General features: G+C 34.0%; 1 protein-coding gene across 2 annotated transcripts; it reads left to right on the top strand.

Annotated features, from left to right (window-relative positions):
- Positions 1–285: 285 nt before the first annotated feature.
- Positions 286–25,109, top strand: LOC140162125 (uncharacterized). Of its 2 annotated transcripts, XM_072185399.1 has the most exons (7): positions 286–432; positions 1,400–1,617; positions 2,071–2,127; positions 3,049–3,177; positions 17,364–17,495; positions 23,364–23,421; positions 24,753–25,109. In XM_072185399.1, exons 1-7 carry the CDS (start codon positions 339–341, stop codon positions 24,770–24,772), a joined length of 708 nt encoding a protein of 235 aa, XP_072041500.1. In that variant the 5' UTR covers positions 286–338; the 3' UTR covers positions 24,773–25,109. The 2 variants fall into 2 exon arrangements, with proteins under 2 accessions (XP_072041500.1, XP_072041501.1); XM_072185400.1 differs by lacking the exon at positions 17,364–17,495.

Genomic DNA, 25,109 nt, shown 5'->3' with positions numbered 1-25,109 from the left:
CGTCTGCAGCGTGGAGAGAGTTAAATTGATTATATATAAATAGACTGAATTTCTCAAGCAATACGTATATATTGATTATTTATTTATGTATTTATTTATTTATTTATTTATTTATTTATTTATTTAGTTAGTTAGTTAGTTAGTTAGTTAGTTAGTTAGTTAGTTAGTTAGTTAGTTAGTTAGTTAGTATAATTAGTGCATTAACATGCACGACTGCTCAATTATGCTTTAACCTTTGTCATCTTTTTTTATTATAAAAGAAACACTTGTACTAAAATCGCCTTTACCTAGTCGTACCTTTCTACTGTCACCATAATAAATAAGGGACATTGCATGTCATGTCTGGGTTGCAGAGTTCTCCGTCCACTGTCATAGTCTCACAACAACCTCAGGGAGCGCTAAACTATAACGTGATAGCTGGACAAATAACAGGTACTTTTTACGTTTACTTTTATCGAGGATTGTGCTACTCGATTTGATTTCTTACATGTTCCCCTCATATCGAGGGTTATTTCCCCTCAAGTTTAAACCCTATCGGACAGAGTTAAAAATTTGACTCCTCCGTGGCATTTAACTTCGGATGACCTTTAAAACCACCCACAAACATCATTATAGCAGTAAGATACTATTTGACCCTCTTTGAATGTATGACATGTTCCTTTCATATTAAGGATTCTTTTTACCCAATCTAAGCCCAATCGGGTAAACTTTTGGATTTGACCTCGGATGACTGCAGAGTATCGTTTTTATGTTCTCTTTATATCAAGGACTCTCTTCACCAAGTTTAATCCTAATTGGACAAACTGTGGTATTTGACCATAAATGACATTTTATCTCGGATGACCTCGCTTTGATTTTTCCTGCTCCCCTCATATGGACGATTACTTGTATCAAGTTTAAGCCCAATTTGGCTCAATGATTTGATTTTTTTTTTATTTGTGAATATTTTCCTCTTATTGTGCCTGTATATTCTAATGGCAGATCGATACGTCGAGGCTTTGCGAAACGTATTTTGATTTTATTATTTTCATGATCCCTTCGTATTCTTGACACCAAATTTAAGCCTGATTTAATTTCAACACTCCATGACCTACCTCTGAACTCGGGAAACCACCTCCTTAAACCCGCCCTGCGAATAAATAAACAGATTGGAATTTTCCATGCCTGTGCCCCCCTAGGCGTATTAGAATTATTCAGCTGAGGCCGGTACAGCGTTCAGACCTGGCGACATCGCTTATCTTACGCGCTAAGTCTTTTTTGTGTACGCTCGCGCTATTTGCGCTATTTTTGAGTTTGCTCACGCGGTACCTGACTTAGCGTCGATCCCCACTTGCAACATGCCATGTTTCCGCGGTATGATAATCGCATTCCATGTCAATTGTTTTTGTCGTTTATCCAGGTGTTATTCAGATAATGTGTGGTTTGGTGTCGATTACAACTGGCGTTATAGCATACCTGGCTGCGGGTTGCGTTATGTACAAACATCAATGTGTAGATGACCAGTATGGTTATCATTCAGAAAGTCATATGACTATCTATGGTAGCAAAATAACAACCTATTATGATAAACCAGACATGGTAGCGCTCTTGGCAAGTCCTATTTGGGGATCAGTTTGTGTAAGTTATTCTTTAAAAGAACCACTAAGATTGTAATATGTGTTTTCTTATTGTACTTACTACTTGGCCGTGCAATAACATTAATATTATTAAATATTTATATTGATATCTGATTTGAATGAAAATATGCAAACAATAATAAAGGTAATAAAAAGAGAAGAAGACGAAAAAGAAAAAGAAAGAAAAAGAAAAAGGATCAAGAATAAGAAAAATAAGTAGAAGAAGGCACAGAAGAAGAGGAAAATGATGATGATGATTATGTTGATGAAGAAACAAAAGAAGAAGAAGAAGAAGAAGAAGAAGAAGAAAGAAAAAAAGAAAAAGAAATGTAGAAGAAGCAGAAGAAGATGATGATGAAGAAGAAGAACGAAGTTGAATATGCAGACTGAAGTTAAGCAATATAGTCTCGTTATGCATGTCTAATGTTCAAACAATTTGATCCTTTGATTTTAGTTCTATGTGGTCGCTGGTTTACTTGGCATATGTACGTCCAGTAAAAACAGATGTGTGGTAAGCACGTTACATTACGTGTACGTTATTTGCACGTTCCAAATCCATTATTTTACCATCAACAAATGGAGACCTGTTGTATATATAGCTATTTCTATATGTGCATAGTGGTAAAGACGACGAGCTGCTTTCTTCTATGCCCAGAGTATTGTTCTTCTCATATAAAGGCTGTTGACAAGTAGAATTTTCACTGTCGACAATCATCAGATCTCAAGATCCGATGCCGACAAGTTTTTGACAAAGCAACACATTAATAAAGTCAAAATATTAAGTTCAGAGACAATGATATGCGTCGTTTATTTACATCGCAATATTACCGTTAACTACACGCAATCATATCGGTAACTTACCATTACAAAATGAAGTCTATTATTCCACCATGTCGGTGTCATCTTGAGCTCAATTATTACTTTTTATACCTAGAAGTTATTCTATGGTAAATAATGACGATGTTAAGCTTATCTCTATTAATTTTAATTATTATTTTTTGTCGACAATTGGTCCATGTTTGTCGGCAATCAGGAAAATTGTTTTGTCGACAATATGGTCGACAATAGCCTTGTTGACAACAGACCTATACAATACTTCCTACGAATAATAAGTAATGAGTTGGAATGGTCTTTACGAGATATAAAGGAACGGGCGATGTTGTTATAAAGTTTGAAATTGATGATGGCTCGGAGAAACAGTTTTGAATTTTTAACCTCGAATGTCCGACTGGTAAGATATAAACGGATCCAATTTAAGTATACGGCTAGCTCCAGATAAAAATGCTTATGAACATGGTGATCGAAGGAGTCGAAGGCCTACGATATATCCATCAGGATATTTTATTTGTAAATATTGTTACCGGTACATTTAACTATAAATAAATAAAAAAAAATATGATGCCGTTTCGCCCCCATTGTATTTTTTTTGCAGATAGTAGCATATATGGTCATGTCCATTTTATCATCACTTGCTGCATTTGACCAAGCTATATTGGAATCTATGGGAGCTGTTTTGTCCGCCCGATTTTGCTCTGGGTTTAGTAGCAGTTGTATTCCTAAGGTAAATATGTTTCTAAAGAAGATGTTTCAAAAGGCAGCGTAACACGATGAATGCATTTATCAAGTATAGATACTTAAGAGGAACTATCTGTTATTTTTGAGAATAGAGTTGCCACGGTCAAAAATAGATTTTCTTTATACTTTCATATTTGATGCACCTTGACCTCAAACTGACACACATGGGAAAAATTTCGGAAAAATATCCCCGTTGCCATGGTAACAGGCAAATTTCAATTTTAGGCCTATTTTCACAATTTTTGCATTTTTCAGCAGTCAAATTGTCAAATTTTGAAGCCAGTGTTACTAATATACACAATATATATATAATTTTTTCTTTATAAGGTATGAATAGGTCAAACCTTAGATGCCGCAATGAAAGTATAAAAATAATCACCAGGTGTCAGGGTGGGTTATACCATTTATTTGAAATAGGGTGTTTTTCAATTTTTTCAAAGTATGAAAATATACCAACTTTGTATAGCTCATAAACCATATGGTAGTGTTCCAATTTCAACATCGACCACAGCATGTTGAGATGATACATTGGTCTTATGAAAAAGTTACATTTGAGCTTGGGGAAAACACATCTGTATATACAGTGTTGCCAGACATTTTCCTATTTTTCGAAATTCTACACAAATCTCACCTTAAGTTTAAATGATGTGAAAATGAAACATCATCCTTTCAAGGAACATTTATTAGAAAGAGAGTTTTTATTCATATCAAATTTGATCAGTTATAATGGTCAGTGTTGTTTTAAACCACATGGGTGTTGCCATAATTGGGGTTTAATTGTGATTTGTGGATATTTTCAACTTTTTACAAGTCATAAAAATACCCAAATGCATTTCTATAATAAAAAAAGAAACATCGACCTCGTCATGTTGAGATGATATATTGGCCTTATGAAAAAGTTATTTTGATGTGGGGGGGGGGGGGGGGACATCAGTTTATACAGTGTTGCCAGATAAACCACATGGGTGTTGCCATAACTTGGGTTTAATTGTGAGGTGTGGATATTTTCAACTTTTTACAAGTCATAAAAATACCAAAATGCATTTCTATAATAAAGAAAAAAACATCGACCTCGTCATGTTGAGATGATACATTGGCCTTATGAAAAGGTTATTTTGATCAGGGGGGGGAGTAAACATCAGTTTATACAGTGTTGCCAGATATTTTCCTATTCTTTTAAAATTCAACACAAGTCTCGCCCTAAGTTAAAAGATATGAAAATGAAACTTCACCTTCATACGGAACATATCTTTTTATAGAAAGAAAGTTAATTTCATGTTCAATTTGATCATCTGGGATGGTCAGTGTTATTCTAAGCCATATGGGTGTTGCCATAGCTGGCGTTTAATATGACAATTTAGATATTTCCAGCTTTTTACAAGTCTTAAACATAGTACACACTACACATCCTTAAAATTATTGTGGAATGAGCGCAATATTAAGGTTAAAATTACCCTAAGAACACTTAGTATGTGAATTAAAATTTTAAATATTTCCTTCTATACAGTATTGCCAGTTATTATCACATATATTCAAAATTCAACGTATGTCTCACTTTAGCATAGGATTTATATTGTTTAAATCGCTGCCATGAATAAACCACATGGATGATGCCACTATAAATGGAGTTAATAGTGAAAGTTATAGCTATAGTATTCCACTTTTTCACAAAAAACACCCAAAAAGCACACAAATTTGTCCTAATTTGGCGCTTTTATGGGCACTTTTGCCTTAATGCACCCAATTTGGCGTATTGTCTCCACTGCAAACCCACCAAAATTGCTAAGGTACCCCAAAACCGTGGCACATCCCCGTATACGTTTAACCAGGGAGAACCCCCTCCGGGGTCATGCCATAGGTATACTGTGCCCAGTAGTCCTCTTTTTCTACTTGAAACGGATATCCTCAGACAACTTTTATCAACATTTGGTGATTTTTTATTTTGCTTTAACCCTGCAAGTTAAGTATCTGCAAAAGTGTTCATATAAATCTCCTTCAGTCTTGAAAGCTTAATTTTAGTTAGCTGCTTCCTTTTTACAAACTCATACAAATTCATGTCATCAATGAATCAATGCTTGAATGATAGAGAATTAGCAACAATATCATGCAACATTTCAATGGTCATTTCTTCTTCAGCATGACTTTAAATGTCATACTTTCGACTCTCCTGCGAGCTCCTCTCGGGAAAAGTAACTGGACATTAATTTGTCTGGCTGTGAAAAGGTTCTGTGCATTATTGTTTTTGACTAGTCTCATATCTTTCGAAACATTTGCTGGATCTATATATTTTTTTGCCCATTTCTTCCCCATATCTTTTTTGCAAGTATAGTTGGGATGTGTGCTTTAATAATATGGGGTAGGCGTAATTTAAACATTATCTTATACTCTTATATGCATCTTTTGCAATGTAACAATCTTATGTTATTTTAATTTATTTTAGCCTAGCTAGTATGTGTATATTGGTAAAAAAATTATGGCTTTTATGTATATTTTAAAGTATACATGTTTGATGTTTTCTGTGTTGTATTTTAAGGGTTGGTCACCCACCTTTGCACAGTATTTTGTCGGACCTGAGAGCACATCAGACGGGGATCAGACATACCAAATTTTGATTTTTTTTTTTTAATTCGCGATACAATAAAAATTTTAGGAGAAAATTATGTATATTGATTTTTTTTTTTTTTTTGACATATTACAGTCCTCAAAGTTAACTTAATAAATCTAATGATGTGTATTTAAAGTGTATGTAGCCGGGATGAAAAGCCGACCACTAATCAATTAATTAATGTTAATTGAAAAATTTGACCTTCATAGTGAAGATATAGATTTTTTCCCAAAAGACCTACATTTTTAGGTGTTTTGGTGAAAAAATCTATATCTTCAATACGAAAGGTCAAATTTTCATATGGACGGCTTTTCATTCCAGCTACATACACTTTAAGTACATATCACTAGATTTATACAATTTACTTTTGAGATCTGTTAAATTTCAAAAATATCAATTTTTAATCATTTGCCATAAAATTTGTATTATATCGCAAATTTCAATATATGTCTGATGTGCTCTCAGGTCCACAAAAATATGCGAAAACGTCGCTATTTGAACCCTTATGACTCACATCTCACTATTAAACCCTAATTATGGCAACACCCATGTGGTTTGGAACAACACTAACCATTTATACAACTGATCAAATTTAATATGAAAGTAAATTTCATTTAATAAACTTTCCTTAAGGTGAAGTTTCATTTTCGCATCATTTAACTTACGGTGAGACTTGTGTTAAATTTCGAAAAAATAGGAAAATATCTGGCAACACTGTATAAACATATGTTTTCCCCAAGCTTAAGTGTAAATTTTCCATAAGACCAAATATGTATCATTTCAACATGGTGAAGTTGATGTTTTACTTTCACATATTTTTTAAGGAATGGTATACCATGGTATTTTGGTATTTTTAAAACTTGTAAAAAGTTCAAAATATCCACACCTCGCTATTTAACCCTAATTATGGCAACACCCATGTGGTTTTAATATGAAAGTACATTTCTTTCTAATAAACTTTCATTTTTAACCTAAGGTGAAATTAGTGCTGAATTTCGAAAAAATAGGAAAATATCTGGCAACACTGTATAATACAGATGTTTTTCCTCAAGCGCAAATGTAAATTTTTCATAAAACCGATGTATCATCTCAACATGATGAGGTCGATGATTCATTTTCACATCTTTATTTTAGGAATGCATGCCATTGTATTTTGGCATTTTAAGACTGAAAAATAGCTGAAAAAGCTGAAAAAAAAGCTCAACATACGTTGAATTTTGAACATATGTGGCAATACTGTATAGAAGGAAATATTTTCCGAACTCAAATTAAAAATTTAAATTCACATACTAAGTGTTCTTAGGTTAATTTTTAACCTTAATATTGCATTCATTCCACAATAATTTTAAGGATGTGTACTATTTTTAAGACTTGTAAAAAGCTGGAAATTCTAAATTGTCATATTAAACGCCAGCTATGGCAACACCCATATGGCTTAGAATAATACTGACCATCCCAGATGATCAAATTGAATATGAAATTAACTTTCTTTCTAAAAAGATGTTCCGTATGAAGGTGAAGTTTCATTTTCATATCTTTTAACTTAGGGCGAGACTTGTGTTGAATTTTGAAAAAGTATGAAAATATCTGGCAACACTGTATAAACTGATGCTTTACCCCCCCCCCCCCCAGATCAAAATAACTTTTTCATACGGACAATGTATCATCTCAACATGACGAGGTCGATGTTTCTTTCTTTATTACAGAAATGCATTATGGTATTTTTATGACTTGTATGTAAAAAGTTGAAAATATCCACAAATCACAATTAAACCCCAATTATGGCAACACCCATGTGGTTTAGAACAACACTGACCATTATAACTGATCAAATTTGATATGAATAAAAACTCTCTTTCTAATAAATGTTCCTTGAAAGGATGATGTTTCATTTTCACATCATTTAATTTAAGGTGAGATTTGTGTTGAATTTCGAAAAATAGGAAAATGTCTGGCAACACTGTATATACAGATGTGTTTTCCCAAGCTCAAATGTAACTTTTTCATAAGACCAATGTATCATCTCAACATGCTGTGGTCGATGTTGAAATCGGAGCACTACCATATGGTTTATGAGCTATACAAAGTTGGTATATTTTCATACTTTGAAAAAATTGAAAAACACCCCTATTTCAAATAAATGGTATAACCCACCCTGACATCTGGTGATTATTTTTATACTTTCAATGCGGCATCTAAGGTTTGACCTATTCATACCTTATAAAGAAAACAGTATATATATATTGTGTATATTAGTAACACTGGCTTCAAAACTTGATAAATTGACTGCTGAAAAGTGCAAAAATTGTGAAAATAGGCCTAAAATGAAAATTTGGCTGTTACCATGGCAACGGGGATATTTTTCCCAAATTTATTTCATGTGTGTTTGTTTCAGGTCAAGGTGCATCAAATATGAAAGTTTAAAGGAAATCCATTTTTTGACCGTGGCAAACATTTTAAAAAAATTCTCCAAAATAACAGATAATGCCTCTTAATATGTACAGCCAATAACACATATAATACAATAGGACATGAGTTGGGTTACTAGAGGGTGAGTCATGAAAAATGCAATAGAGCAAAGTATCAATATTTATGTAAGAACCAAGTTTACCTTTCTCATTATTGAAAGTTTCTATAAATGCCACACTCAATAGTCACCTTCTGTGAAAAAATGAAGTGACTCGCTTCTACCGTTTAATTTTCGCCAGCCCATAGGGCTGGTACCTAATTCTGAGATGGGATTTGTGTACACTAAAGATTAGCTAAGATTATAGCCTTCTTCTATTGGTATGAATTATTTTTTTACTTCTTGTGGTGGAAATGTTTTTGATGTCTGCTAATTCGATTTGCAAGGAAAAGAAAGTATGTTTTGCCGTTTCAACGAAAGAAAACGATTGAGTAATGCCAAAGTTATGTTTGAATTAATTATGACTTAAAAGGTTATCATAGGTTAGGCCTACACATATAAACATAAACTTGTTCAGCAATCAGCATATCAAAAAAATGACATGGTTAACAATTAGTAATTAGTGGGGGATGATCACTGGAACAAGGTCATATCAGTGGACTACTGAGCACAGCATGATGTTTGGTTGCCTGTGAGTGCATAATTGATATGTTGATAACAGATCTAATAATGTTGTAGAATCAAAATCTTCATTATATGGACCACATTGAAGTCAAAGTAATTATCTATCCTATCCTGTATCGTTTTATGGATAAAATTGACTCAAAATGTTATTGATGATATTATTGCTATCTTTAACATCAGTTTTGTCTTTTCAACGGGAAAAATCCGATGGAAAATAAAGTATAAAATATCCCATATTTTGACATGCACTTATAGAAAATAAATAAATTATTGTCTTACTTTATAAATTATAAATACTGTAAATGACACATAACTAAAGTGAGGCCACTTTCTATCTTTTTTATTTGATTCATAAAATTACATTCAACAAAATGATTGAAGACTGAGAAAACACACAATGCAGACTATTACAGAATGGAGTAGGTAAGATGCCATGTCCATAGCTTTGCAGGAGTTTCGGACTAACAATCAACGCAAAAAATACAGTTTAAAAGTGAAGATTGTAGTGAATGATCAGTCCTTTATCATGTGCTTGCCACTATCTACTTTATAGTAAACTATACATTGCGAAATAATATAAAATCATTTTAAAATAAAATGTGCATGTAAGTTGAGTTTACATAGCGAATTACCGGGTAACTAACAACTGCAGTGTATTTTTTGATTTTATTAATAAGCATGGGTAAAAAGCAGTAAAGACAAAAATACAGAACAATTTGGAGTAATGAATTAAAGAGTTGACAGGAGTTATAGGAGTTAATGTTTTTTGCTGTTTCAGTGTGCATGTTCTCACCATTGATGGTTTGGTGAACTGCCATGTAACATGGATGTAAGCGTGATCCTAAAAAATGCCTTTCACGGTGACCCAAACTATTTACAAGACCTCTTCTGCATTGAGGCTGGCCTTCCCTTTTAAAGGGAATTTTTATTATGAGTCATTTTATTGTGATACCCAATTTCATTATTTGTCCACGAGATACATGTATTTTAAATGGGAGCACACAATGCACGATAAATCCACCAGCTCTGAAACTGACTTTAACTTAAATAAGGTTGATTTTTGCGTTATTTTCATTTCTTGTTTTCTGTTCAAACAAACTTTCTAACATTACTTTAAGTCCTTCATACCTCACTAGACTCCAACTCCAGTTTTTTTTAAATCCAATATGTCCAATTTACTGGATGTTTTGTAATTCACTCCACTCCAATTTGCGCGCTTTTCATTTCGACATTTGAAAAACCCGCCTACAAATTTATATGGTTTTGATAGAGAATAAACATCTTTAAAATAAAGGGAAAATGAAAATAACAACACATACTGTTTCTTCTCCTTAAACAAAAACAAGGGCAATAACACTTGCTCAATGCCAATGAGGTTAACAAACTGACAGTTGTTACAAATCTACATTACACAGAGTGAGCTGACATTCAATTTTTAGGTGTCTCTTGGACAAACATTAAAATTGGGTATCATCGCTATAAAATGTGTCATAAAAACAAAACGGTATATGCTAATTAATTGAATTTTTCACACAAGATCAATAATGAATAAGAAAGGTTCAACTCGGTTCTTCAGTAAAAATTAATTATTTTCTCTATTGCACTTTTTTTTACTCACCCTGTATGTTCGTGCATTTCAAGCTTGTGGTGCCACCATTGTAAAAATGCCCATAAGAGGCAACCAAACAAAAACAGTTAGTCCAGGAGCAAGATCCCACAGGGGGCCTAAATAAGGACTTGGTTCACCCTCCACTACATACAAGGTTTGACACCATATGTAGTTAGTATGGACCCTCTAGATCACTGCTAGGTAGGTAGTGGACTCAAATTGTGGTATCACTTTTTTTTTTACAGGTCATTTTATGTATGGACGCATAATCGCATAAAATCACCAAAAATAGGACAAAATTAAGGGGTAGGGGAGATATAAATTTCCATAACTCAACTTTTACTCGTGATTTTGAATTCATTTTGGTATCAATATGTAGCTAAATGATTTTCCTAACTTTCTAGTATTATTTTTAAACAAAAACAGGTTTCATTTGAGCATATTTGGAAGTATATAGTCCATAAATGAGCGGTAATCTGATTTTTAAACCATATGTGTAAAGTTTGACATTGGCCTCAAATCTCACAACTATACCACTTTATATTTTTAAAATTAATTCAGTTTCCATTTTTAATTTTTTAATTTAAATTTTAATGTTTAATTTTGTTTTTAATGTTAAGCATATCAAGGGAAACATTATTGTAACAGTTCCAATCATTATAATATGTATGAGTTCGTTGGGGTGTCTGTGGGACGAGTGTGTGTGTGTGTGTGGGGGGGTGCTGGGTGTACATAGTGTATGTGTGGGGGTGAGGGGATGAATGTGTGTGTACATGTCTTAATATGTCACTTCACTGCACCAACTTCCATTTACAAAATCCGTTAAGTTTCCATTGATGTGAATATTTATGTGTAGGACGTGAGTAACCACTGGGAAAAAGACAAAAATGTTTAAAAAACCAAAAACCCAACAAAAACTGATGTTGATTTCCCTCGTATATCAGCATAACATAGAAAAATATTAAGGGTAGGGGAAAATAAATCATCAGAACTCAATATTTTACTCATGATATTGACTTCATCTTGGTATTAATTCTATTCAATTCAATTTAATATGTATATCTAATTGATTGTTCTAACTTTTTGTATTATTTTAAAGCAAAGCGACCATTAGTTGTCAGGTAGATACACAGAAACTGTGAGAAAAGGGTACGTTTTCTATGTCTAACAGCGTAAATATGACAATATTAAGGGGTAGGGGAAATATAAACTGCCATAACTCAACCTTTACTCATGAAAATGAATTCATCTTGGTATCAAAATGTATCTAAGTGATTGTTCTAACTTTCTAGTATCATTTTAAAGCAAAGCAACCATTAGTTGTCGGACAGATATACAGAAACTGTGAGGAAAAGGTAACTTTTCTATGTCTAACAGTGTGAAGATGACAATATTACGGGGTAGGGGAAATGTAAACTGTCATAACTCAACTTTTACTCATGAAAATGAATTCATCTTGGTATCAAAATATATCCAAGTTATTGGTCTAGCTTTCTAGTATTATCTTAAAGCAAAGCGACCATTATTTGTCAGGCAGATATACAGAAACTGTGAGGAAAAGGTAAATTTTCTATGTCTAACAGCGTAAAATGACAATATTAAGGGGGTAGGGGAAATTTATAACTGCCATAACTCAACTTTTACTCATGAAAATAAATTCAGCTTGGTATCAAAATGTATCTAAGTGATTGTTCTAACTTTCTAGTATTATTTTAAAGCAAAGCGACCATTATTTGTCAGGTAGATACACAGTATTTGTGAGGAAAAGGTAACTATTCTATGTCTAACAGCATAAATAAATATGACAATATTAAGGGGTAGGGGAAATATAAACTGCCACAACTCAACTTTTACTCATGAAAATGAATTCATCTTGGTATCAAAATGTATTTAAGTGATTGTTCTAACTTTCTAGTATTATTTCAAAGCAAAGCGATCATTAGTTGTCAGGTAGATACACAGTAACTGTGAGGAAAGGGTAAATATTCTATGTCTAACAGCGTAAATATGACAATATTATGGGGTAGGGGAAATATAAACTGCCATAACTCAACTTTTACGCATGAAAATTAATTCATCTTGGTATCAAAATATATCAAAGTGATTGGTCTAGCTTTCTAGTATTATTTTAAAGCAAAGCGACCATTATTTGTCAGGCAGTATATACAGAAACTGTGAGGAAAAGGTAATTTTTCTATGTCTAACAGCGTAAAATGACAATATTAAGGGGTAGGGAAATATATAACTGACATAACTCAACTTTTACTCATGATAATGAATTCATCTTGGTATCAAAATGTATCTGATTGGCTGTTCTAACTTTCTATAAACAAAGCGATCATTAGTTGTCAGGTAGATACACAGAAACTGTCAGAAGAAGTCATTTTCTATATCTAGCAGCGTAATAGACCGTTCACAAACACTTGTAAGGGGGAGGGGCCTGATGCAAAACAATTTCATCGCAAAATATTCTTTCGAGCCCCCCCCTTTACAGACCTCAAAATTGTAGGGCCCCCTTTTTGACATGAAAATTATGGGTCAACCCCATAGAAAATCATATAAACTCAATTTTTCCAGGAAAATTTTTGATCATTTTTTTTCAGGCCCCCCCCCCCCCCTTAGGAGGGTCAAAAATTTTCAGACCCCCCCCCCTTTTTGCATCAGGCCCCCCTTACAAGTGTTTGTGAACGGTCCCTAAATATGACAATATCAAGGTAGGGGAAATATAAACTCCCATAACTCAACTTTTACTCTTGATAATGAATTCATCGAACGTTCTGGTATCATTAGTTGTTATGTAGATACAAAGGAAATGTGAGAAAAAACTCCATGTGTAACAGTGTCAAATATGATAATATTAAGGGTAGGGGAAATATTACCATAACTCAACTTTGGCTGCATTAACTGTGAAGGGGAACACAGGAATACAAATCGTTGCACCAAAATTTGAATGTAGTATACGATTGAGGTTTCTTACGTTAATTGGTGCAATTGGACCATTTTAAAAATTTGACCTTTATTTATGATATTGATATATTCGACGTTATAACCCCTGAACTAAGCTTCGTAGAACTATGACAAATGTCTTCTTTTAAATTCTTAGCGATGAGAGGAACAATTTGAGATTACAACATTACAACATGATAGGATAATTTTTTAGTATTGGCCCCATTATGACCTTCAACCCCTCGTGGGAAACTTAATTGCTTTTAAAATAATGCCAGAAAATGAGAACAATCAAATAGCTACATATTGATGCCAAAATGGAATTCATTTTCGTCAGTGAAACTTGTGTATTGGTGATTTGTATGTCCCCTTACCCCTTAATATTGTCATATTTTACGCTGTTAGACATTGAATATTAACATTTTCATACATTTTATGTCTATCTACCGGACAACTAATGGCTTAATTGCTTTTAAAATAATACTAGAAGGTTAGAACTATCAAATAGCTACATATTGATACCAAAATGAATTCATGTTCATCAGTAAAACTTGAGTTTGGGTGATTTGTATGTCCCCTTACCCCTTAATATTGTCATATTTTACGCTGTTAGACATTGAATATTAACATTTTCATACATTTTATGTCTATCTACCGGACAACTAATGGCTTAATTGCTTTTAAAATAATACTACAAGGTTAGAACTATCAAATAGCTACATATTGATACCAAAATGAATTCATTTTCATCAGTAAAACTTGAGTTTGGGTGATCTGTATGTCCCTTACCCCTTAATATTGTCATATTTTACGCTGTTTGACATTGAATATTAACATTTTCATACATTTTATGTCTATCTACCGGACAACTAATGGCTTAATTGCTTTTAAAATAATACTAGAAAGTTAGAACTATCAAATAGCTACATATTGATACCAAAATTAATTCATTTTCATCAGTAAAACTTGAGTTTTGGTTATTTGTATGTCCCCTTACCCCTTAATAATTGTCATATGTTACGCTGTTAGACATTGAATATTAACATTTTCATGCATTTTATGTCTATCTACCGGACAACTAATGGCTTAATTGCTTTTAAAATAATACTAGAAAGTTAGAACTATCAAATAGCTACATATTGATACCAAAATGAATTCATTTTCATCAGTAAAACTTGAGTTTGGGTGATTTGTATGTCTCCTTTCCCCTTAATTTTGTCTTTTTTTACGCTGTTGGACATTGAATATTAACATTTTCATGCATTTTATGTCTATCTACCGGACAACTAATGGCTTAATTGCTTTTAAAATAATACTAGAAGGTTAGAACTATCAAATAGCTACATATTGATACCAAAATGAATTCATTTTCATCAGTAAAACTTGAGTTTGGGTGATTTGTATGTCCCCTTACCCCTTAATATTGTCATATTTTACGCTGTTAGACATTGAATATTAACATTTTTCTCATATTGTATGTTTAACTACCTGATAACTAATGGTTTAATTGTTTTTAAAATAATGCCAGAAAATGAGAACAATCAAATAGCTACATATTGATACCAAAATGGAATTCATTTTCGTCAGTGAAACCTGTGTTTTGGTGATTTGTATGTCCCTTACCCCTTAATATTGTCATATTTTACGCTGTTAGACATTGAATATTAACATGTTCGTACATTTTATGTCTATCTACCTCACAACTAATGGTTTAATTGCTTTTAAATAATAATAGAAAGTTAGATCTAACAATTAACTACACATTGTTACCAAAATGAATTCATTTTCATCAGTAAAACTTGAGTTTTGGTGATTTGAATGTCCCCTACACCTTAATATTGTCATATTTTATGGTACTACACATGAAAAATTGACATTTTTTAAACATTTTATGTCTTTCCAGCTGACAATTAATGGTTATTTTGCTTTAAAAGAGTACAACAACCAAATAGCTATATATTAATGCCAAAATTAATGAATTATAATGAATAAATGTCGAGTTACGTTGGTTTGTACGTCCCCTAACCTTTAATATTGTCAAATTTTACGCTGTTACACATTGGAAAATTAACATTTTATCATATTTTATGTCTATCTTATGGTTTTTCTGTTAAAAATAATACTGGAAAGTTAGAACAATCAATTAGCTACATGTTGATACCAAAATGAATTCATTATTATGAGTAAAGGTTGAGTTATGGTGGTTTTTATTTCCCCTACCCCTTAATAATGCCATATTTGACATGGTTATACATAGAAAAGTAACCTTTTCTCACATTTTATGGCTATCTACCTGACAATTAATGTTTGCTTTGCTTTAAAATAATACTAACACGTTTGAACAATCAATTAGCTACATATTAATTCCAAAATGAATTCATTATGATGAGTTGAAGTTGAGTTATGATGGTTTATATTTCCCCTACCCCTTAATATTGTTACACACGCTGCTACATGTGGAAAAGTAACTATTTTTTTTTTACATTTTCAGTCTATTTTCCTGACAAACAGCGGTTGATCTCACCCCACACATATAAATATTCAAAATATTACATAAATGGCAACTTAACAAACAAATTTTGTTAATAGAACTTATATTAGTTCAGCCGAGTGACATATTAAAACATGTAAAACACCCCAACCCTGAACCCTATACACACCCCGCACCCACCCCCACATACCCACCCCCACCTACCCCAAACCCACACAACACAAACCAACATGCAAGCAAACATTCACATACATAAATATTTGAACCAGAACATCAAAGTTTGCCTAGATATGCTTGATATTAAAAACAAAATTAAAAAAAGGAAAATTAAATTTGAAAAAAAAAATTGGCACAATAGTAAAATTTGAAGCCAATGTCACAAAAACACCCACTCTGCGCATTGTTGTGAAAAATCTGATTTTTCACTAGTGTATGGACTGGCCACTTCCAATCATGATCAAATGAAACCTAGGTTTGCTTTCAAATAATACTAGGCAGTTAGAACAATCAATTAGCTACATATTCATAGCAAAATAAATTCATTACTATGAGTAAAAGTTGAGTTATGAGAATTTATATTTCCCCTACCCCTTAATTTTGTCCTATTTTTGGTGATTTTATGCGATTATACGTCCACACATAAAATGACCTGTAAAAAAAAAGTGATACCACAATTTGAGTCCACTACCTACCTAGCAGTGATCTAGAGGGTCCATACTAACTACCTATGGTGTCAAACCTTGTATGTAGTGGAGGGTGAACGAAGTCATTTTTTTGAGGTTGCTGCTCCTGTACTAAGTGAATTGCTTTCTTATGCGTTTGTTTCTATTGAAATACCTAAAAAACTAAATAAACTATATTTTTGTTCATGAAAACAAAAACACTATTCAATGTCTTTATCAATACTTAGTAGATGAGGTAATCTGAGTATGGATTGTTGGATTAACATCAAATTTAATGGATGGGATGGATCACCATCGAAAGCTGAAAATGGTCAAGGTCATCAGAATATAGATTATTGGATTGTCATCAAACTTTGTGGATGTGGTCACTATAGAGTGCCGAAAATGGTCAAGGTCATATCAATGTCACCCGTGTATAGGTTGCTGGATTGCCATCAAACTTTGTGGATGTGATCATCATCGAGTGCCAAAAATGGTCAAGGTCATCCGAGTATAGTTAGTTAGATTAACATGAAACTTGGTGGATACGATTACCATCGTAAATTGTTAGATTGCCACCAAACTTGATGGATGTGATCACTATTGAGTGCCAAAAATGGTCAATGTCATGTCAAGGTCATGGCGGTAAGGGTGTGAATCTCAGGCATATATATTCGTGTTTGCTCAAACATAACAGTTCCATCTAGTTCCAGGTTCTCTTTTATAGGCTGGTATGACTCTTCCCATTGTTATATTTGTACTGTACAGATGGATTCAGCGGTGATCCATAGTATTTCGGCTATTGTTGGTTTCATTGAGGGAGTTGTTGCCATTGCTGCAGCTGTTATTTGCTGCAAAGGTGTGTGTTGCTGTGGGAACCAAAATCCTCAACCTGTTGTGGTAAGTTATAACGTTTTTTGTAAAAATGTCTTCCTCTATCGTGGTATCGAGAGCCCTGAGAGCCAAACTGGAGTCAGTGTGGCTCTAAAAGCATAGGAGATTTTGGGGTGAGTTAGGAGCTGTTAGGCAATTTTGAACAGGTGACAAACAGTTATCTTAAATTTTCTTAAAGAAAATATATAAAATAAATAATCCATGGAAAATTACAATTGTACATCTTTACATAACAAAGCGTAAAATGAGTGAGCTTACGATCATTCGTGATCTGTTATAATTTGGCAAACCGAGCTCTTCGGGTTGACGTAAGTTATAACAGGTGTAAAAGCCTCGACAAACTATATTTAATTTTTCATTATGTTTATAATATATCTGCTCCACTATCAACACTACTTAGTTTTGGAGCTACTGAACGACGCTCTTCGCTGATGGCTTGATCAAGAGTGTTTGTTGTGATCTGTCCATTGCGGGAAACGCAGTTTGTTATCCACTGCGGGAAACGCAGTGGACCAGATCACAACAGACACTGTGTGATCAAGCCATCAAGCCAAGATGGCGAAAGCTCAAGCTGTGAGTAATATTTCTGGGTTTGTCACGCAAAATAAGAAATAGGACGACGCAGCTTGTTCAAGAATATGACTGTATGATGTGTGAATTATTCGATGAATCATATCAATATTTATACAGCTCAACTTACCGTACTTTGCCTAACCAGACAGTCCATGCCAAAATTGTTACTACACCTTTACATTTCATCGAATCTCTTTTTGATGTCTGTCATTTTGAACATCATACTTGAAAGATGTATGCTATGTAGAAACTTTCTTTTGCAATTTCATAATTTGCATATTATTAGCATATTTGCAAGAAAAAACATGAAAATCAATAAATACCTATATTTTTCACAATTTCAATATTTTATTAGAAATTAAGCATGTAGGCCGTTTGTTATGACTTGATGAATGAAACTGTAAGACAGATTTTGATATTTTTGCTTATTTTTCCTTTTTTGCCCCAAAATGTGTAAAAATCACAATTTTTTGGATGACCTATATTTTCTTTGAATATTTATCAAATTTCTTAATTCAGGTACAATACAGTGCAGAAAAAAATGTCAAAAAAATCTGTTAAAACAGATTTCCAATAAATTGTTCCATTTTCCATTTTGGGTTAAATACTCAATTTTCATGCGCGGGATATTTATAAAATGAAAACATGTCCATCGCACTTTTTCCTCGAGATGTACTATAATATCAAGGTTACGGATATTATAATCCCTTCTTATCTTCACTGATCCATCAGATACTTATTGTTATGAATGATCAATGAAAAGGTTCAGAACTGGGCTACTAATGGTCTTGTCATGTATCTATAGTTATTTTCATGACTGTGTCAACTCAAAAATCATTCAAGGTCGAATGTAGGAAAAGTATGATCAGTTGAGCTGTAAAAAAATTAAAAAAGTGGTAATGAATGTTTGATTCATTTTTGGTTTGATTCATTGACTAGAACTTCCAGTCCTTGAAAACTCAAATACGGCCGTTGCACCATCGAATATTCAACGACATACTTACTTTTATTACATATAAAACCACAGTAAAATACATTATATATAATACAAGCGGAGCATAGTAATGCAATAATTACGCAACAACCAAGAAGCAGCCTATTCAGCATCGAAGTGGTTACGTAATTCTCTTGGTTACCGGATCACGCTATTTTGATATGCCTTCAAGTGCCATATACTTTGTGTGGTGATTGTTTCGATCGTGGTTCATAACTCAAGCGCGTGATCCCGTTGACATAGTAACATTACGTAACTTCGATACTGAATTGCCATAATCGATCTTGGAAAGGACAAGGGCTCTTATGACCAGATGACAAGTGTTATAATCTAAGTACCGACGTATCCGGGAAATGTTGCGAAGCTGGACCAGTACACATAAGGTTAAAACAAAGAGTCTTGACGTGAATGGACATAGACATTTGACAGTCAAATATAACCCCTAAGTTACGCACAAAATCTGAAGGACAGATGGATTTGTCCCCAACCATCAAAGCAACCGGTATCATCGAGCGCTTCAGGTGTGGAGTAGTGGTCACAAATAAAGGTTTGCTGTCATTAAATTTCAGCATCCTTAGCCTGAATCCTTGTGGTATATAATGTATATGTATATAATATATAACATCGCCTTATTTGAGCTCAATACAGCACACAACAAGTATTCGATATAAAATCTATTTTAATTCATTTTATTTTAACAAATGAATATATGAATACAAAACCCACCCAAGTCCATACTGTGGCCAAATTGAGTTAAGCATGGGAAATTGTTGCTATACATAGGCCTGTCATGTGTATGAAAAAACAACTAAAATTCATCCTCTGTGTCTATTGAGCATGTGAAAAATAGCATGTATGAAAGAACCACCCTAGTCCATGATTTGAGTCTTGTAACACATTGATTGAAATCCAGTATGTATAAAAGTCCGCTTGTAACACATTCATTGCTGGAGAGTGACTTTTGAAAAAAAATGGGTTTAATAAAGGAAAGTGTGTGGTTTATATTACATGGCAGAATGCTTATCAACATTATACATACCTGTGTGCTTTATTTTGTATTATCTTACTAGTGGTAATCTCATTCCAACATTGTTGTCTTTGTATATGATTCTAAAAACCACCAGAAAAGTCCAGAATTTAAAATGAACCCCACGAAGTCCCTGAAATGCTAATCGTCATACCTAATACAATTTTACCCACTCATTTGCACGTAAAACTTTCCATATTGACCAGGTAAATCTAACTGAAGGAATTAAAATGATACACGGTTTTTTTTCCTCAAAATCACTTCCCATGGACTTGGGTGGGTTTTCAATTCATGTATTCAAATGTTTGTTGACTAAAATCAATCATATATCTGGTGCAAATTTAATTATTGATTTTTATGTCAGGAAACATTCGTTTATGTCAGGAAACATTAGATGGTAAAATTTACTACAAATATATTGCATAACGAATAATTGTTACACCGAACTGATATTTGACGTAGAATAAAAAGCATGAATCGAGTCTAAAGCCTCCATTGATTAGGATATATAGAGAAGCGTTTTGCTATAGGGCAAATTCTTGATTAGAAAAAGGTAGCATGAATCTGCACAAACGCAATTATGTTTAGATGAGGAAATTTGATTGAAACAATCAAATGGTCCTGAGTCGGTGAACATCTATTGTAATTTAATCAGGTCCTTTTTCACCATTGTATAATTTGTTTGTGCCCTATAAAAATCTAGGAATAGAGTTTTAAGTCAAAGGAAATGAGATCAGACAAAAGTCTAGATTGATTAAATCAAACCTAGCTTTAAAGATGGAAGATATAATTATATGGGGCTAACGCTTACATGAAATCTTCCTCGAGGTTGTTGCTTTTCAACCTGATATCTATTCATTGTCTCCATACAGCAGTTTGCAGATGAGACTCAAAGATTCTGACGGCCCCCTTAGCACTATCTGCCGATCTAACATTGCCTCTGATTTGTCAATTATGTGATATCTCCACTTTAATAACCAATCAGAATGGAGCTTTGAAAATAAATCACCCCATTTTTTTGCGTGGTGAAATTATTCTAACAATGTTGATGATTGGTGCAGTCGATAATGAAAACTTCATTTTGGCCAATCGGCAGGTAGTTCTCATGGGGTTAAAATGTTTGTAACCGCGTATCTTTTCCCGTCACGTATTTGATCAAGGAACGTTGTCTGTTAAGTAACAGATCACTTTCCACAGAGGAGAAATTGACAGGGCTTGCATTCAAGGAGCAGATAATCAGTACGGAGGAAAGAGGAAACGTGCTTATTTAGCGGCCCCTCCGAAGGACGGTCTATTTGCTTGAGCTCATTTGCTATTTGTAAGGTGGTACAAAACAATGAATTCATCCAACAGTTGCGTATTTCACGTCGATTTGTCGTTCCCTTCGGTTGCAGAAGACATGCTGTACTCCTCAACGGAAGATTTGTTTTTCCTGGTGATACTGCCATGCGTTGCATTCATTGCTATATCAATCAACTCTGCCTTTATCTTTGTAGTCGTCCGTGTTAAAGACATGCAAACAATCATCAATGGATACTTAACTAACGTTGCTGTTGCCGATCTGCTTTTTGTAGTTCTCTCGTGCACTAGTTACATCATTAATTACACGCAGTCCCTGGTTCGAAACGCTGTTATGTTTAAAACATGGTTAGGATGCTTTGGGGTATGGCTCGGAATCCATGTCCTGTATTTTGCATCTCTATTGCTGATAACGCTAGTGACAGCAGATAAATATTACGCCATATGTTACCCATTAAAGCACAGGATGAAAGCGGGAAAGAAGCGCGCCATAAAAACAATACTGTATTGTTGGATCACCGGAACCCTACTAGGCGCTGTAGTAACATTGCACTATTCTGGAATAGAAACGTATTGTATTATATGGCCTGAAAAAGAACTGCAAAGGTTTAGCGAAGCTCTCCCATCTAGTGTCCGATATTGTCAACCTCTTCACGGTCTGACTGAGGTGACGGTATTTTGTCAATGTTTCATAGTTGTTTCGTTCATTACTGTGTTGACTATTAACATCTTCATGTATATCAACATAATAAAAACTCTAAGTAACCGGCCAGTGCATACCGAGCAAAACAACAAACTGACCCAGATACCGCAAGCTCAGAGGGTTCGAAACCAAGTCGCTCGTTTACTTGTAGTGAATGGTATCGTCTTTTTCTGTTGTCAAGCACCGTACCGTCTGCTCCCAATTCAAGCCGTGTGGAAAGCTGCGACAGGGCATGGGTTTCTATCTGATGTCCAGTATGGACGACTTTCTGTCATAGCAAGATGTTTGATACTCATCAACTCTTTGTGTAACCCATTTATCTATTATGCTACTAGCTCTCACTATAGGAATGGATTTCGCCAAGCATTTCGTGGACGAAAAAAAAGGTAACCGCGTATCATGGTATAACTCAAAAGTGGAATTGTGGGGAAATCAAGTTCCCAAATCACAATGTGCACGTGACTTCAAGACTGGGTGTGAATACTGATATCGTCACTGACCTGCTCCGATAAATGCCTGCGCTATTCGCTATCGTAGACATGACGTCATATTGGTGACTCCGGGTGTTACCATAGCGACAGGATAACGCTTTTGTGAGAACCGCATCAATGTATGGAATGTATATATATATCAAATTACCGCATGATTTCAGAAGAAAAACATCTTGCAAATGCTTACTAGGCAGTGAATCCCATAAGAAAGGGCTAAAACTTGATAGCGGATACCATTATGTTGCAAACAAAATGAAATATTTACGGAAATTCAAACATGTTGTGTACTGATTCTGTCCATATAAACAGCAGCACTTTGATCATGATGAAGTGGTAGAATGACTCGGTAGGCCTAAATGTAATAGAGTTCAGTGCAAAATGCAATAAACGCTAGATGAGGCCACCAACACGTGCCTGACAATAATAGCATTCAATTGTCAAAAATAGCACATGTTTTCTTACCATTTTCTTAATATTTAAGCAGTTATAATTTGTCAATATCTAAAATGTAGACAAAAGTATTGATACATTGATGTTTGCACCTGAACTACGTATGTAATAATTTTCTGCTGTGAAGGAAAATGAATTTCGGATATTCTTGGGCACAGTGATGCCTTGACTTCATAAGAGCCCTACATTAGTAGATAACAACAGCAACAATTGCATCAAAAACAGCTGCAAGAACAACAACGAAGTATTGTGTGTGGGGTGTGCACAACTATAACAAAAAAAAAAACCGCTATTATTCTGTATCCTCTCTTCTTATTTGTCATACTTATGCATTCAGGTGCAGTACAACACTCCTCAAACTTCACAAGTGCCTATGACACACACCGTTGGACACCGTAAGCTGTTTTTGAATGACTTTTTATTATCTAAATCAATATATTATTGAAAAATAAGACTTTGATGTTTTGCAAAAGTTCATTCTACAAATCATAATATGTTTGGGAAAACTTGCTTGATTTACTGTTGCTAATGAGTTATGTACGTTTTACAAAAGTGTTGTTGTTTCAGTCCTCTTTACAACATGACTCAAGGATCACAGGACCTACGAAAGTATATCTGTGATATTTGAATTCTTCTACACAGTCACTCGCTATGAAATGATCATGTAATTTTTGCCAAAGCTCACTACCATTCGCAAGATGCTGTGAACTACCAAATCGCAACATTTAAAGATAGTTGCTAACCTTAATGTTGTGAGTGCTAACCAGGCTTCAACATAAAAAGTTTGAGATATTTTCTCAAAATATCAAGAGATATCCTACCAATACTAGACTTATTTGTACTCATTTCAAAGCATTTTTCATGCTGATTCTATATGGCCTGAAATTCTGAAAATTACATGTGCTTGTCACGGATCACGTTTGCGTCAAATCTGTTTGTCATAAGTTGATATTACTTACTTTTAAAGCCTTGAAAAATGTTGTTGATTTGTGTAACAAAGTAAAGTAATATGGCGGAATAAATCACCATCATTTCCCAAAATGGAGGCTCTTTTTGAAAAGCACAAATTTTGCACTTTAGCCCACCCCATGCAAAAAAAAAAAAAAAAAAAATCATGGGTATTCCCAAAATTCGCTACTGGTTGCTATGCAAATCATGGCATGAACATGGCATGTTCATGGCAAGACATTCTGATTCTTTTGTTTTGTATATGGCATGAAAATCCTCTATCAAGGATTCATGGGTGGTTAATTTTGAACCCATTAAAATTGTAATTGATGCCCTTGAATAAAGAATCCATGGAAGTAGAGAAAGTTTGACATTGACCATGATTCATGCCACGAGTTACCCATGAATAAAGGCTTTATGTGCATGGAAGTAGAGAGAATTTGACATTGACCGAGTTTCATGCCCACGGGTTACCCATACACATGCCCTGGACTTGTCAAGGTTCTTACTAAACGCATGACAAAAAAGGCATGTAAGTGCATGATTATTCATGTGTGTGCATGAACAAGATTCCCAAATTCACGAAAATTCATGCCCGTTGCTAGCGATAATAGGGCGGGTCCTTATGCATGTTCGTGGGCATGACTCACGCCTAAATTTCTGCCTGGGTCATATTGATGACAATCACAGACACCAAAACACAATAAGCCTACTATATTACAGAAGTTTATTGCGGTAACTATATTATAACATAGCCCTTTTTATTTCTTTATTTTAGCATACTCATATCATCCGTAAGCAGTGGTAGTCTACAAAGCAAGAAACAGCTTATTATCAACGTTAGAAACTGACACGGATGTTATGTGAGATTTTTAACCAAAGGCTGTGATCTTGGTTTTAGGATCGTGATTCCAGTGACACAAAGTAGAGCAGCCGTTATAAATACTCCTATAGCATCACAAGTATTCATCATATTCACAACAATTTAACATAGAAAGACAATGGTTTTGCTTACGCGCATTTTGACACCACATTTGATCCAATGCCGTTAAATATTAGCAATAATAAAGAAAAGTGCCCATATTTAAAAGTTGCATTTTACAGCGTTCAATGATTATCAGGCAAGTATTGTGGC

This window comes from Amphiura filiformis, chromosome 10 (assembly GCF_039555335.1).
Source record: "Amphiura filiformis chromosome 10, Afil_fr2py, whole genome shotgun sequence".
NCBI lineage: Eukaryota > Metazoa > Echinodermata > Ophiuroidea > Amphilepidida > Amphiuridae > Amphiura > Amphiura filiformis.
This window is presented reverse-complemented; position numbering and strand designations above follow the sequence as displayed.

What these genes read in the sequence shown, in the direction of transcription:
- LOC140162125 (XM_072185399.1), top strand. Translation starts at nt 339, where the DNA reads ATGTCTGGGTTGCAGAGTTCTCCGTCCACTGTCATAGTCTCACAACAA. An exon ending in CCAGTAAAAACAGATGTGTG is followed by an intron (nt 2,128 to 3,048) that starts GTAAGCACGTTA and finishes TTTTTTTTGCAG; the next exon opens with ATAGTAGCATATATGGTCAT. An exon ending in GACACACACCGTTGGACACC is followed by an intron (nt 23,422 to 24,752) that starts GTAAGCTGTTTT and finishes TCTTTATTTTAG; the next exon opens with CATACTCATATCATCCGTAA.